This window comes from Nerophis lumbriciformis, linkage group LG19 (genome assembly GCF_033978685.3).
Source record: "Nerophis lumbriciformis linkage group LG19, RoL_Nlum_v2.1, whole genome shotgun sequence".
Taxonomy (NCBI): domain Eukaryota; kingdom Metazoa; phylum Chordata; class Actinopteri; order Syngnathiformes; family Syngnathidae; genus Nerophis; species Nerophis lumbriciformis.
In genome coordinates this window covers 29,006,736-29,022,378 of record NC_084566.2, presented here as the reverse complement: position 1 = coordinate 29,022,378, position 15,643 = coordinate 29,006,736, and the positions used below count along the sequence as shown (strand labels likewise).

General features: G+C 41.5%; 1 protein-coding gene across 1 annotated transcript; it reads right to left on the bottom strand.

Annotated features, from left to right (window-relative positions):
- Positions 1–715: 715 nt before the first annotated feature.
- LOC133619005 (kelch-like protein 10) lies at positions 716–6,707 on the bottom strand. The gene is made up of 5 exons (XM_061979870.2): positions 6,556–6,707; positions 5,993–6,476; positions 2,739–3,350; positions 2,520–2,669; positions 716–1,188 (listed from the first exon to the last, which is right to left on the bottom strand). The coding sequence occupies exons 1-5, from the start codon at positions 6,705–6,707 to the stop codon at positions 826–828; spliced, it is 1,761 nt and encodes a 586-aa protein (XP_061835854.1). The 3' UTR covers positions 716–825.
- Between the last annotated feature and the right edge of the window lie 8,936 nt (positions 6,708–15,643).

Sequence of the window (15,643 nt, the reverse complement as noted above, 5' to 3'; positions counted from 1 at the left end):
CCACGGAGGTAGACATCCGACTTATCGTGTAAATAAAAAGTTCTGCCTATCAGCGTATTATTGATACCCCCAAACAATGTTCCCTCTAATTTTACATCTGATTTGCAGGTTTTTTGATCGATCGATTGAAACTTTTACGAGTAGAGTACAGTTTACACAGTGCAGTACATATTCCATACAATTGACTACTAAATGGTAACACCCGAATAAGTTTTTCAACTTCTTTAAGTCGGGGTCCACATTAATCAATTCATGATAATGTGTGTAAGGTGTGTAATTTGTTGTGAGTTCATGCACGGTGTTGGTTTTGTTCTTTGAACAAGGTGATGTTCATGCAGTTAATTTTGTGCACCAGTAAAAAAAACATAACTTTTTCTTGAATTGAAAAAACATTTCATTTTTCACTAAAGAAGGGTTCGGTGAATGCGCATATGAAACTGGTGGGGTTCGGTACCTCCAACAAGGTTAAGAACCACTGGTCTAAAAATAACTTTGCGGTTCTGGTTTGTTCCTTGAAACCTTCTCAATGAAGTCTTGTAGTGTACCATGAACAAGATGTATTAAAAGACTGAAAAAGCATTTCAGAATTAAAAAGTCTTTATTGACCTCTGGTGGGCATACTGCATCACACTAAACAGATAAATAAGGTGTATACCAAAATATGTATGAATCAGTGCGGGCAATTTAGTTATTTTCTCTGCTTTTCCTGTTATGCATTTCCTTTTATAATAATGGATGTATTTTACAGTTTATTGGAGTTTTCCGTTTGGTTGAAAAGCTGGTTCAGGTTCACTTTTTTGGCAGCACAAATAATTACTCTACAATTTAGATGTCCTCCTCTATATCCATAATATCATCTTCCAAAAAGAGCAATGGCAGATCATCCCGAAGCATAGCATATTGGGCCATGTTGTAAAACCCAGTCATCACGCAGCAAGTCAAGGCGCTACGGGAGATCCCCATGTCGCTGGCTGCAGACCAAATACCAGTTGTTAGGTCGTAGTACTCAACAAGCTTTGTTGTAGAGATGCCATCGAACCCTCCGGTGACGAAGAGACGATCCTCAACTACTTCGATGCCAAAGTTGCTCCGGGGACAATCCATGGGGGCCAATACAAACCAGTTGTTAGTCTGGGGGCTGTAAGCCTCAGCAGTAGTCAGACGTGTTTGACCATCATAACCTCCGACCTTTAGGAGCAAAAACAAAATGGAGAGTGAAATATTCAGAGACCGTACAAAAAGTTTCCTCGGACCATTAGAGGAACATCTTTCACAAATAAGTAGTGAAGATTTCAGTCGATTACACCTATTTGACTTGTAGGAGATATGATTGATACCACCATGTGTCGCTGTAGACATGGTATCTGTACAGACGGGTTTTATGGACTGCAGTTTTGCCAGAGCAAATGTTTCAAAACATTACCTCTTAAACCCTGGGCTTGAGAGGCTTGCTAAAAAACAAAAAGACATATCCAAATTAAATAACTTTTTTCTCTGTATCTACAAGATCTAAGTGGATTATCTTGGTATCAAAGTTCGGAAGACTGACAGTTCCTGTATATATGAAATGTACACTTGGTTTGTCATTTAATTTGTGAAATTATTTACGACATTCAATGGTACCTCAGTATACGGGTGGCCGAGCTTACGTGTTTTTCAGTGTCTCTCTATTTGTAATATTTTCGGTTGCGGGAAAAATCAGGTTACGAGCCTCTGGCGTAGCGAATGTCACAGTGAGCATCCAGGCTTACTCGGTAGCATGTGCTTATAGCTTGATATCGAATTGGTGAAAAGGTTGGAGCATAGCACTGCTAGTCCGCATCATACTGAAGCAGAATGAGTCGATAAGGCGAACAAAGGACGTTAAAATATGTAAATGGGGGACATGTATCCACTAAAATATGGAGAAGTTACTGATGGTGTTTGACAGAGAAGCTCTGAAGAGAAATTCTAAAAGTCTGCCCTATATCCAATGCTTTACATTATTATTGCATTATTTCATAGAACTACTGTCGTTGTTTGTAGTGCATTATCCTGTTTTGTTTTTCATACAATACTTATTATCTAAAAAGTTAGTTATCCTGTTAAGAATACATGTTCAAATGTAACTGTTTGAATTGATTGATTTGAATTCATTTCTGTTTCTTCAAGGCACAAGTTGCGTCACAGAACCAATTAAACTTGTATCCCGAGGTACCACTGTGTTCTGGTCGTGGGCTTCTTAGCCCATTTAAGTACTCATGGTTTGAATTGTGTTTTTTGTCATCTGTTCTTGGTTTGGTTGAGCTTATATCTGGCATGTTTGTATTTACGTGGATGAAAAGTTACACAGCATAAAAACACAAATACAACCACACTGTACAAGGGTCCGGTGGTTTTAACCCAAAAATAATTAGGACCTGAAAAAAAGACAACTAGATTCATTGTAGATGTTTGCTCCTTAGCCAGTATGTTTAGACAAACCATTGATAGACCACTGCTGCACAAACCTACAAGAGGTATTGCATTATGCTACTTACTGCATAAATGTGGTCAGCAAACCCAATAACTCCAATGCCACTGCGACGGCTGCTCATTGGCGTTATCATTGTCCACTCGTTGGTCTCTGGGCTGTAAGATTCTGCAGTTTGCAAGGGTTCGTTTCCATTAAAACCGCCACAAACATATATCTGGAACCAAAAGGAGCATGACAAAGCAAATATGATACTTCAGAACAGACACTTTTTAGGTTCCCCCACCTTGTCGTTGAGGGCTGTGCAGCTGGCGTCGCTCCGTAGTTCGTGCATGCTGGAAATAAGAGTCCACTGGTTGGTTTCAGGTCTGTAGTATTCTGCAGTCTTTAGTCGTACTCGTCCATCATAGCCTCCTAATGCATAGATGCATCCGTTCAGCACAGTTACACTCACGTAGCAACGGCGATAGTGCATGGGTGCCACTTCCTGCCAGCTGTGTGAGGTCAGGTCAAAGCGACTGACGGTGTTGTAATGTTCCGTGCCATCGAAGCCACCCAGACAATAGATGCAGTCATTGAGAAAGGCAGCACCGCAGTAGGCGCGAGGTTGTTCCATATCTTCTATAAAACTGATCCAACTGTTGGCGTGCACGTCATAGGCCTCGACGCAATGTGTTGGATTTGCGCCACTCCAGCCTCCGATCGCCAGTAGGATGGCTGAAGGTAGGCGAGGACGGGCCACCAGGTTGAAATATCCAAAAACAGAGTTTGTTGTCATGTGACGAAGCACGCGTGTAGCAAAAGCAACCATGTCCAGGCATTTGCTGCTGTTCTGCACCAGGTGATTGGACAGCACGTTGATGGTGATGTACTCCTCACTTGTCAGCGCTAGACGCACCTACACAGTGGCAAGACTGATATTTTAAGATATTAAGAGATCCCTGTTTATTTCCATAAGTATGTAACACAGTGGTTCTTAACCTTGTTGGAGGTACCGAACCCCACCTGTTTCATATGCGCATTCACCGAACCCGAACCATAATCATAAAATGATGTTATATTAAAGAAATACTAATAAAGGTATATTTTACAAACGGAAAGTTACAGGAATGTACACATGATCCCATGTTTACACCTCATTGTGCATAATGTGAATGTTTTAGTGGAAACTAAATGCGATATCTGAAAGGTGTACACATTATTTCCAAAGCAGGACCCCCCCACCCAGACATATAATACTAGTACACAGCTCATGAAAAACAATATGGTATAGTCATTGTAAGTGGGTCAAAACACTTATATTAGAAAATAATCTCATGGAAATGACTGCTGTCGTTTGATTACAATAATAAAAGATTGAACTTGTTATTTAGTCAGGTTTGGGACAGGTGTGCTGCAGGTGTGACCACAGTGCATGTGCACGTCTGGAGTCGCTCACATGTGCTCCACCGAATGCTCAAGGAGTTTTTGCGTTTGCTCACACATGTGGAAAATTAGAAGGAACATTGTTTGGGGGTATCCATAATACGCCAACAGGGAGAGGTTTTTGTTTACACGATGAGTCGGATGTGTCTTGACCTCCGCGGCGGAGGCTCTGCCGAACCCCTGAGGCCGACTCACCGAACCTCTAGGGTTCGATCGAACCCAGGTTAAGAACCACTGATGTAACATAACATACTTTAGGTCTTTATAGTTGGTTTGAATCTTAAAGCTTATGTCTCCCTACCAGACCACGGATGGTACTCAAAAATATGTTATCCTAGGCCAGGGGTCGGCAACCTTTACCACTCAAAGAGCCATTTTGACCCGTTTCCACAAATTAAAGAAAATAATGGGAGCCACAAAACTCTTTTGAAATTTAAAATGAAATAACACTACATACAAAGTTTTTTTTTGCTTTGTGCTATGTATAAACCAGGGGTCTCAGACACGCGGCCCGCACCTTAATATGGAAATGTAATGTTAGTGCGGCCCGCGAGTTTTATATGAAGGGCACTTGACAGCGTCACACTTGCCAACCCTCCCGATTTTTACGGTAGACTCCCGAATTTCAGGGAAACTATTCTCTCGAATGTATGCTGATTTTCACCCAAACAACAATAATAAGGGCGTGCCGTGATGTCACTACCTTTAGCGCCCTCTACGGCTTGAACAAACAGCTTGCCAGCCCAGTTACATGTTATATGAGGCTTCTACAGACACACATAAGTGAATGCAAGCATACTTGGTTAACAGCCATACAAATCACACTGAGGGCGGCGATATAAACAACTTTAACACTCTTACTAATATGCGCCACACTGTGAACCCACACCAAACAAGAATGACAAACACATTTCGGGAGAACATCTGCACCGTAACACAACAGAACAAATACCCAGAATCCCATGCATCCCTAACTCTTCCGGGCTACTTTATACACCCCCGCTACCACCAAAGCCCGCCACCCCAACCCTGCCCCTCCACACATCAACAACACCCCCCAACCCCCGTGCGTAGATTGAGGTGGGCGGGGTTTGGTGGTAGCAGGGTGTGTAATGTAGCCCGGAAGAGTTAGGGATGCATGGGATTCTGGGTATTTGTTCTGTTGTGTTTATGTTGTGTTACGGTGCGGATGTTCTCCCGGAATGTGTTTGTCATTCTTGTTTGGTGTGGGTTCACAGTGTGGCGCATATTAGTAAGAGTGTTATAGTTGTTTATACGGCCACCGTCAGTGTGATCTGTATGGCTGTTGAACAAGTATGCCTTGCTTTCACTTAGTGTGTGAGCAGACGCCGCATACAAAATGTGACTGGGCCAGCACACTGTTTCTTAGGTGAAAAAGCGGACGCGACGACAGGTTGTAGAGGATGCAAAATGCAGTGCCATCACGGCACGCCTTCAATTTTGTTGTCCGGGTGAAAATCGGAGAATGTTTGCCCTGGGAGAGGCAGTGAAATCCGGAAGTCTCCCGGAGAAATCGGGAGGGTTGGCAAGAATGCAGCTGAGCCGCATCAGAGTGGTCAAAGGGCCGCATGCGGCTCCGGAGCCGCGGGTTGCCGACCCCTGTCCTAGGCCATGTCTCAATTGCTGTAGTGAATATCTTAGCAACTGTTTAGCTACATGCAGATTTCCACCAAACAGTAGTTTGGTTCAGATTACAACAATATCTATTGACTCAAATCTTAGCTGGCTTGTGTACAATGGAGCTAAACACACTGCTATCCAGTGGTCGAGAGAGAGTTGTTATTTTCGTGTCAATGACTTAAGAAAGGAAAGAAAATAAATCGAGACTTGTGTCGGAGAAGAATTGACGACAGATAATTTTAGCGCTCTACATCCGTACAAACTTGATTGCTGCTGTAGAAATGCAAAGGTAATCTGGATTTATCAATACATACCATAAACCAGATTGCTTGGTGGAAACATGGCTTTCTTTGCTAAATGTCTTGTGGTCCTATTGTTGATTATGTAACTTGTTAAAATTAGTTAACTTAGTTAGATCAGTAATAACTAGTTGATAAATAATAGTTACTAAGTCCAAAGTGATTGTTGACTTACTCGGGCTAGGAGTACCGCCAGGTTTCTGCCACGTTCCCTTGGTGCTTGTGCAATCCAGTGGAGGATGGCCTCAAAAACTGTGTTTTCCTTTTTCACTATCAGGTCGTCTCTGTCAAGGATTTCACACAAGTCCTGAATAGAGAGTTGTCGCAACTCATCAGCGTTTGCAACTTCCTCAAAGTGGTACAGGATGAATTGGTAGGCCTTGAGCTGCAGCTCTGGGGTGTAACAGTTCTTTGTGAACTGCCAGATGCCGATGCAGTTCTCGGGGCAGAGCTGCTCTGTTAGAAACGTGCAGCAAGTTTGAACAATGGCTGTCATGTTGAATTTATCAGCGGCTATCATCAAGTCTTTTACATTGTCCTCTGTGACCGACACTGAGTCGGTGTATGCGAAATCAATGAAGAGCTGCATTAAGTGAGGGGTAAGCCCGTGTATGATATAGTCCCTCTGGTCTGGGGTAGACCATCGTAGGAAGAGGGCTCTATGCAACAGGGTAGAAACACAAAATGTGATTTCAGTTGATGACATTTACTGAGGAACTGAGGAGTAGATTGACTCACCTAAAGTATGGGCTGCAGTTGCACAGGATAATCTTATGAATGTGAAACTCTTCATTGTGAACTTTGATGACTGCATCGCTAAGTCCTCTTACTAGACGCAGTCCATGGTACACAGAGCCAGACTTGTATGGAATTTTACCATCATAACTCATCTTGAATTTGTTGCCATTTCTTAACACTTTTGGCATCCGCGGAGTCTCAGCAGAAGTCACATAAGCCACGGGGGGATCTGGCATTACATCATTCAGACATTCTGTGTCAAAAGCCACCACCGCCATCAGGGGCCACATCATCAGCATCATCAAAGCACCTCTACCTTAATGTTAAGAAAATCATCACTGGGTTATGTCGTTCCACACCCAAAACCTACTTGTCTATCCAGGAAATGTAATATTAAAATCTTCTCAAGCACCACAGTTTCACTGATCACAGTTTTTATGTACACTATATTTGGCAACCCATCCAAATGATCGGAATCAGGTGTCCTAATCACTTGGCCCGGCCACAGGTGTATAAAATCAAGCCCTCAGGCATGGAGACTGTTTCTACAAACATTTGTGAAAGAATGGGCCGCTCTCAGGAGCTCAGTGATTTCCAGCGTGGAACTGTCATAGGATGCCACCTGTGCAACAAATCCAGTCGTGAAATTTCCTCGCTCCTAAATATTCCAAAGTCAACTGTTGGCTTTATTATAAGAAAATTGAAGAGTTTGGGAACAACAGCAACTCAGCCACCAAGTGGTAGGCAATGTAAACTGACAGAGAGGGGTCAGCGAATGCTGAAGCCAATTTTCTGCACAATCAGTTGCTACAGAGCTCCAAACTTCATGAGACCTTCCAATTAGCCCACGTACAGTACGCAAAGAACTTCATGGAATGGGTTTCCATGGCCGAGCAACTCCATCCAAGCCATACATCACCAAGTCCAATGCAAAGCATCGGATGCAGTGGTGTAAAGCATGTCGCCACTGGACTCTCGAGCAGTGGAGACGCGTTCTCTGGAGTGATGAATCACGCTTTTCCATCTGGCAATCTGATGGACGAGTCTGGATTTGGAGGTTGCCAGGAGAATGGTACGTTTCTGACTGCATTGTGTCGAGTGTGAAATTTGGTGGAGGAGGAATTATGGTGTGGGGTTGTTTTTCAGGAGTTGGACTTGGCCCCTTAGTTCCAGGGAAAGGAACTTTGAATGCTCCAGGATACCAAAACATTTTGGACAATTCCATGCTCTCAACCTTGTGGGAACAGTTTGGAGCGGGCCCCTTCCTCTTCCAACATGACTGTGCACCAGTGCACAAAGCAAGGTCCATAAAGACATGGATGACAGAATCTGGGGTGGATTAACTTGACTGGCCTGCACAGAGTCCTGACCTGAACCCAATAGAACACCTTTGGGATGAATTAGAACTGAGACTGAGAGCCAGGCCTTCTCGATCAAACATCAGTGTGTGACCTCACCAATGCACGTTTAGAAGAATGGTTGAAAATTCCTATAAACACACTCCGCAACCTTGTGGACAGCCTTCCCAGAAGGGTTGAAGCTGTAATAGCTGCAAAAGGTGGACTGACATCATATTGAACCCTATGGGTTAGGAATGGGATGGCACTTCAAGTTCATATGTGAGTGAAGGCAGGTGGACAAATACTTTTGGTAATATAGTGTATTTGGGAAGAATTCAAACATATATCTATTAAAAATCATGTATATGTATAAAAAACATAGTCTCTTCTTTGGAGCTAGAACAGCTTTTCATCTTTTGGGATGATTTTGTATGAGATGTTTGAGTTACTCCACAAGGAGGAAATGTTTCAAGGCAATTAAATGTTGGACTTGCCTTCACTAGACTGTTCCACATGTAACTTCTTCTGGTCAGTCATTGAGTCCACGCTTCATACTGATGTTGATAAAGTGAATGTATTCTTCATCATTGTTGCAACCTATTTATTAATCACAGTGAAAACTATAAATATGGTGATTAAAATCTCAAAGCATAATTTAGATGACAGACAACAATTTGCCCACTTGTTCTTATACAAAACCCAAAACCAGTGAAGATGGCACATTGTGTAAATCATAAATAAAAACAATACAATGATTTGTTTTTTTGGAAACCGTGGACGTCGTGTCCTCCGGACCAAAGAGGAAAAGAACCCTCCGGATTGTTCTAGGCGCAAAGTTCAAAAGCCAGCATCTGTGATGGTATGGGGGTGTATTAGTGCCCAAGACATGGGTAACTTACACATCTGTGAAGGCACCATTAATGCTGAAAGGTACATACAGGTTTTGGAGCAACATATGTTGCCATCCAAGCAACGTTATCATGGACGCCCCTGCTTATTTCAGCAAGACAATGCCAAGCCACGTGTTACAACAGTGTGGCTTCATAGTAAAAGTGCGGGTACTGGACTGGCCTGCCTGTAGTCCAGACCTGTCTCCCAATGAAAATGTGTGGTGCAATATGACGCCTAAAATACCACAACGGAAACCCCGGACTGTTGAACAACTTAAGCTGTACATCTAGCAAGAATGGGAAAGAATTCCACATGAAAAGCTTCAAAAAATGGTCTCCTCAGTTCCCAAACATTTACTGAGTGTTGTTAAAAGGAAAGGCCATGTAACACAGTGGTAAAATGCCCCTGTGCCAACTTTTTTTGCAATGTGTTGCTGCATTTAAATTCTAAGTTAATGATTATTTGCAAAAAAAAATAAGTTTCTCAGTTTGAACATTAAATATCTTGTCTTTGCAGTTTATTCAATTGAATATAAGTTGAAAAGGATTTGCAAATCATTGTATTCTGTTTGTATTTACGAATTACACAACGTGCCAACTTTACTGATTCTGGGTTTTGTACATGTCTCACAACAAAAGTCATACCTTAATTTCAGACGTATAATTCAAACTGCATGTCAAGCTACAGAGAATGTTTATAGGCAACTCGCTACTCCTTTTCGGACGTGCCGTAAGGAAACGACTGAAAATATGTGATGTGTACAGGAGGCAGCTCTCTTGACGGATATGCAATAAGCACAATCCTTGCCACATTCGCAGTGATTACACTCTGGTGCTCACTCCTGACAATACTCCATTCCAAGTCAGTCTTTATAGCAAAAGGCTCACTCTCACTGCCTGTAATGACTTGACATGGTGCTAGTGCTCTAGAGCAGCAGATCAATAACCCAACCCCACAATCCATCAGCGGGGGCATTTCATGGGCTATGGCTGAAATGTGATTCCACTTGTCCGCAGTCTCACATGTGGGTATATGTGTTCATTCAATTGGAATGAAGTCCCTGGAGTAGGCTGGAGATATATTAATGGTTATTTCTAAGGAATAGCCTCGGACTTTACGTCCACTGACTCTCTGACGTATGGTTACTGAACGCACTGCTTAGGTTGCATAGGATGTTCCTCACCAATGTTCCCTCTAATTTTGTATGTTTGTGAGCAAACGCACAAACTCCCTGAGCATTCAGTGGAGCACATGTGAGCAACATCAGACGTGCACACTGTGGCCACACCAGCGTCACACCTGTCCCAAACCTGACATCATAACAATTTAAATGTTTTATTAAAATAATTTTCTGATATAAGTGATTTTGCCCTCTTCCAATGACAATATCAAAAAAACATTTTTTCATGACCTATGTGCAAGTATTGTATGTCTGGCTGCGGATCCTGCCTTTAAAGGGGAACATTATCACCAGACCTATGTAAGCGTCAATATATACCTTGATGTTGCAGAAAAAAGACCATATATTTTTTAACCGAACTCTAAATGGGTGAATTTTGGCGAATTAAACGCCTTCCTATTATTTGCTCTCGGAGCACATCGGGAAGCAATCCGCCATTTTCTCAAACACATTACAAACACCGAGTCAAATCAGCTCTGTTATTTTCCGTTTTTTCGACTGTTTTCCATACCTTGGAGACATCATGGCTCGTCGGTGTGTTGTCGGAGGGTGTAACAACACGAACAGGGACGGATTCAAGTTGCACCAGTGGCCCAAAGATGCGAAAGTGGCAAGAAATTGGACGTTTGTTCCGCACACTTTACCGACGAAAGCTATGCTACGACAGAGATGGCAAGAATGTGTGGATATCCTGCGACACTCAAAGCAGATGCATTTCCAACTGGACTGGACAGATCAGCTTTCAGGAAAAGAGAGCGGATGAGGGTATGTCTACAGAATATATTAATAGATGAAAACTGGGCTGTCTGCACTCTCAAAGTGCATGTTGTTGCCAAATGTATTTCATATGCTGTAAACCTAGTTCATAGTTGTTAGTTTCCTTTAATGCCAAACAAACACATACCAATCGTTGGTTAGAAGGCGATCGCCAAATTCGTCCTCGCTTTCTCCCGTGTCGCTGGCTGTCGTGTCGTTTTCGTCGGTTTCGCTTGCATACGGTTCAAACCGATATGGCTCAATAGCTTCAGTTTCTTCTTCAATTTCGTTTTCGCTACCTGCCTCCACACTACAACCATCCGTTTCAATACAAACAGCAGTACGGTTTTTCCATTTACACTAATATACACAAAATTTTGAGGTGAAATTATTGCACCTTACCATATTTTTTTTACATTTTAGTTTAAAAAAAATCAACTAATAAACTGCATAAAACAATTTATTACATGTACTCTGTGTAATCGCAAATTATGTTAACCTAAATATTGTCTAATTATGCAAAAATATATGATCAAAAATTCTAATCATTTTTTAAAATATAAATAAATACTAATAATGATTTCAAAGCAAGTTATCCATCAAATTGTGCAATGTAAAAGTGGCAATAGATTTTCATGGTTAAATTGTGAAATTTACTGTGGTTTTTACAGCATTTTTCTCTAAATGAAAAAAAACTGTACTTTTTTTTTACTGTAATAAACTGTGGTGCCGTCTTGGCAGTTACAGTAATACACAGAAACATCTACACTTGTTGATTTGGGGTTAAAAAAAAAGGCAGCTCAGGTGCCAAAATTTTACTGTAAAATTGCACTTTTTTATTTACAGTAAAAAAATAATTTTACAGTAAAATTCTGGCAATTGAGCTGCCTTTTTTTTAACCATAAAAACAGCAGTACTGTTTTTCCATTTACACTAATATACACTAAACTTTGAGGTGAAATTATTGCAATCATTTTTACATTTTAGTTTTTTTAAAAATCAACTAATAAAATGCATAAAATAATTGATTACATGTGCTGCGTGTAATCGCAAATTATGCGTAATCTGTTGAATCGCTTAAGCCAATGAAATCCGAGTCTGAATCCGAGCGAATGTCGCTATAGCTTGCTGTTCTATGTGCCATGTTTGTTTGTATTGGCATCACTGTGTGACGTCACAGGAAAATGGACGGGTGTTTATAACGATGGCTAAAATCAGGCACTTTGAAGCTTTTTTTAGGGATATTGCGTGATGGTAAAATTTTGAAAAAAAACTTCGAAAAATAAAATAAGACACTGGGAACTGATTTTTAATGGTTTTAACCCTTCTGAAATTGTGATAATGTTCCCCTTTAAAATAAATGTTGCCCCTTTCAGAGATTACATTTAGTTCCTGTAACTTTCTGTCTGTAAAATACATCTTTTTATTAGCATTTATGAAATCTAGTGACAATATTTCATGAATAATAACCTTAGATTAACATTCTTAATAAATGGCAGTAAAATATGCACACATCTGATTGAGGAGTCAGAGTGTTACAACCTGGCATTTACACATTGTGTGGCGTTGGGGTTGTCCGACTTTTTGTGTGGCCATAAACGCAACTGGTTAAGTGCCATGAGTGCGTGTGTTGGTGCAGGTGAGACAGAGCGAGCGGCTTCTGTTGAAACGACGGATGACAACGTTGGTTTAAGCCTGGTTTGTATGGCAGAAAATTACCAGTTTTTATAGATAAAAGTTTTTTTACTCATGTTTTTGGTGTGGTTACAAACAGTTTTGCTCAATAAAGTGATTGATGGAATTCCTGTCCATAAAGTGTCTCGACAGACGATAATTGAACTGTGTTGACAAAGATTGTTTTATTCATTGGGGCCACTCTTGTTGCAACCTGTCACTCATAGAGTTGCATTGCAAAATCATACAGAACAAATTGTAATGTGTTTTTTTTGTTTAAAGTTCAGATGGGATTTTTGATTTTCTGCGCGGCATTAATTTGCTGTGAGCAGTGCGCAATTGCGCAGGCGCGCACCTTAGAGGGAACGTTGTTCCTCACCTCTTTGGGTTTTGTTCCACTAAATAAGCATTCATTGCTTGCAACTTTTTATTTTGTATTAATCAATCAAACAAAACACACAACAACACCACAACAATACGACTCCAACTCCAAAACCAAACCCGGCCCAGCAACACCCAGAACAGCAATCAACAGAGCAATTGAGAGGACACACAAACATGACACAAAACAATCCAAAAGTAGTCAAATAAAAATGAATAATATCAACAACAGTATCATTATTAATAACATTTCCAACATAGCAGTGATTAGAAATCCCTCATTGACATTATCATTACAGCCATTTATAAAAAAATAATAAAATAAAAACATTTATAAAATGAACAATAGTGTCACAGTGGCTTATACTTGCCTCACATCTCATTAAAACAAATAGATCCCATATTCCAATACAAGACTCATTATTATCTACACTAAATGCATTTTTTTCTACTGATATAATTTCCATAGCATGTGTATACCAGTTGGACTATCAACATCTATCCATTTTATTAGTATTACCCTTTTTGTCATGATGCATATTCAAAGAAATGCATTTTTACTTTTTGATGACACGTTATTGCAACTTTTGTAATAAGAAACAGTTTAATTATTCCCATTACATTTATTAAATAAATGGAAATGTGAGCAAAACGTGGCACGTACGTGCCCCAAAATAATGGAGTTGGTCGGACCCCTCAGTGAGGTGGCTCACTGCATTCAGTCAAATTTAGAACTTTCTGCATTACTTTATTTACAATATATAAATAATCTATTATTGATGTTGACTATCAATCAATCAATCAATCAATGTTTATTCATATAGCCCTAAATCACAAGTGTCTCAAAGGGCTGCACAAGCCACAACGACATCCTCGGTACAGAGCCCACATAAGGGCAAGGAAAAACTCACCCCAGTGGGACGTCGATGTGAATGACTATGAGAAACCTTGGAGAGGACCGCATATGTGGGTAACCCCCCCCTCTAGGGGAGACCGAAAGCAATGGATGTCGAGTGGGTCTGACATAATATTGTGAAAGTCCAGTCCATAGTGGATCCAACATATCAGTGAAAGTCCAGCCCATAGTGGATCCAACATAATAGTGAGAGTCCAGCCCATAGTGGATCCAACATAATAGTAAGAGTCCAGTCCATAGTGGGGCCAGCAGGAAACCATCCCGAGCGGAGACGGGTCAGCAGCGCAGAGATGTTCCCAGCCAATGCACAGGCGAGCGTTCCACCCCGGGTCCCGACTCTGGACAGCCAGCACTTCATCCATGGCCACCGGACCTGTGTAACTCCCCCTCCACAAGGGAGAGGGGGGCAGAGGAGAAAAGAAACGGCAGATCAACTGGTCTAAAAAGGGGATCTATTTAAAGGTTAGAGTACACAAATGAGTTTTAAGATGGGACTTAAATACTTCTACTGAGGTAGCATCTCTAACTGTTACCGGAAGGGCATTCCAGAGTACTGGAGCCCGAATAGAAAACGCTCTATAGCCCGCAGACTTTTTTTGGGCTCTGGGAATCACTAATAAGCCGGAGTTCTCTGAACGCACATTTCTTGCCGGGACATATGGTACAATACAATCAGCAAGATAGGATGGAGCTAGACCGTGTAGTATTTTATACGTAAGTAGTAAAACCTTTAAGTCGCATCTTAAGTGCACAGGAAGTCAGTGCAGGTGAGCCAGTATAGGCGTAATATGATCAAACTTTCTTGTTCTTGTCAAAAGTCTAGTAGCCGCATTTTGTACCAAGTGTAATCTTTTAATGCTAGACATAGGGAGACCCGAAAATAATACGTTACAGTAATCGAGACGAGACGTAACAAACACATGAATAATGATCTCAGCGTTGCTAGTGGACAAAATGGAACGAATTTTAGCGATATTACGGAGATGAAAGAAGGCCGTTTTAGTAACACTCTTAATGTGTGACTCAAACGAGAGAGTTGGGTCGAAAATAATACCCAGATTCTTTACCGAGTCGCCTTGTGTAATTGTTCGGTTGTCAAATGTTAAGGTGGTATTATTAAATAAATGTCGGTGTCTAGCAGGATCGATAATCAGCATTTTCGTTTTCTTGGCGTTGAGTTGCAAAAAGTTAGCAGACATCCATTGTTTAATTTCATTAAGACACGCCTCCGGCTGACTACAATCCGGCGTGTTGGTCAGCTTTAGGGGCATGTAGAGTTGGCTGTCATCAGCATAACAGTGAAAGCTAACACCGTATAGACTAATCGATTTTACAATCGCTCATGTCCGAATTGCAGTGCATCTAAAAATGTATTATTTTGTCCACCTATAATAGAGTGTATGAATTATAAAAAAAGATAGAGGTAGGTCTTTATTGAAACATTGTTTTCAGCACAAACCCATTCAAGATTAGACAAACGAACAGTGTGCAGTAGAGATGCGCGGATAGGCAATTATTTCATCCGCAACCGCATCACAAAAGTCCTCAACCATCCGCCATCCGCCATCCACCCGAACCAACATTTTATCAAAACCACACCCGCCCGTTGTTATACATCTAATATAGACGATGCAAGGCATTAGTGAGGTTATAAAGCTTTTGCCTGTTAAAGAAAGGAGACTGATCCAATTCAGCAGAGACATTCAATGCGTGCCATGCTGTCACGGCCCAGACGCACACCAGTGCGCAATCATCTGGGAGTCGCGCTGAGCGCACCTCCAAGCGCACCTCCAAGCGCGCTCGCACGCGCGTCACTCAAACTGCTGCAGGCAGCTGCGTTCCATCTTCAATCAACACACCCGGCACTGATGAGAGGGACGACTACTTAAACAACCGCCACCAGAGATCCTCCTCCTGCCTCCCGACCACGCTTCCGCCCCTGGACAAACC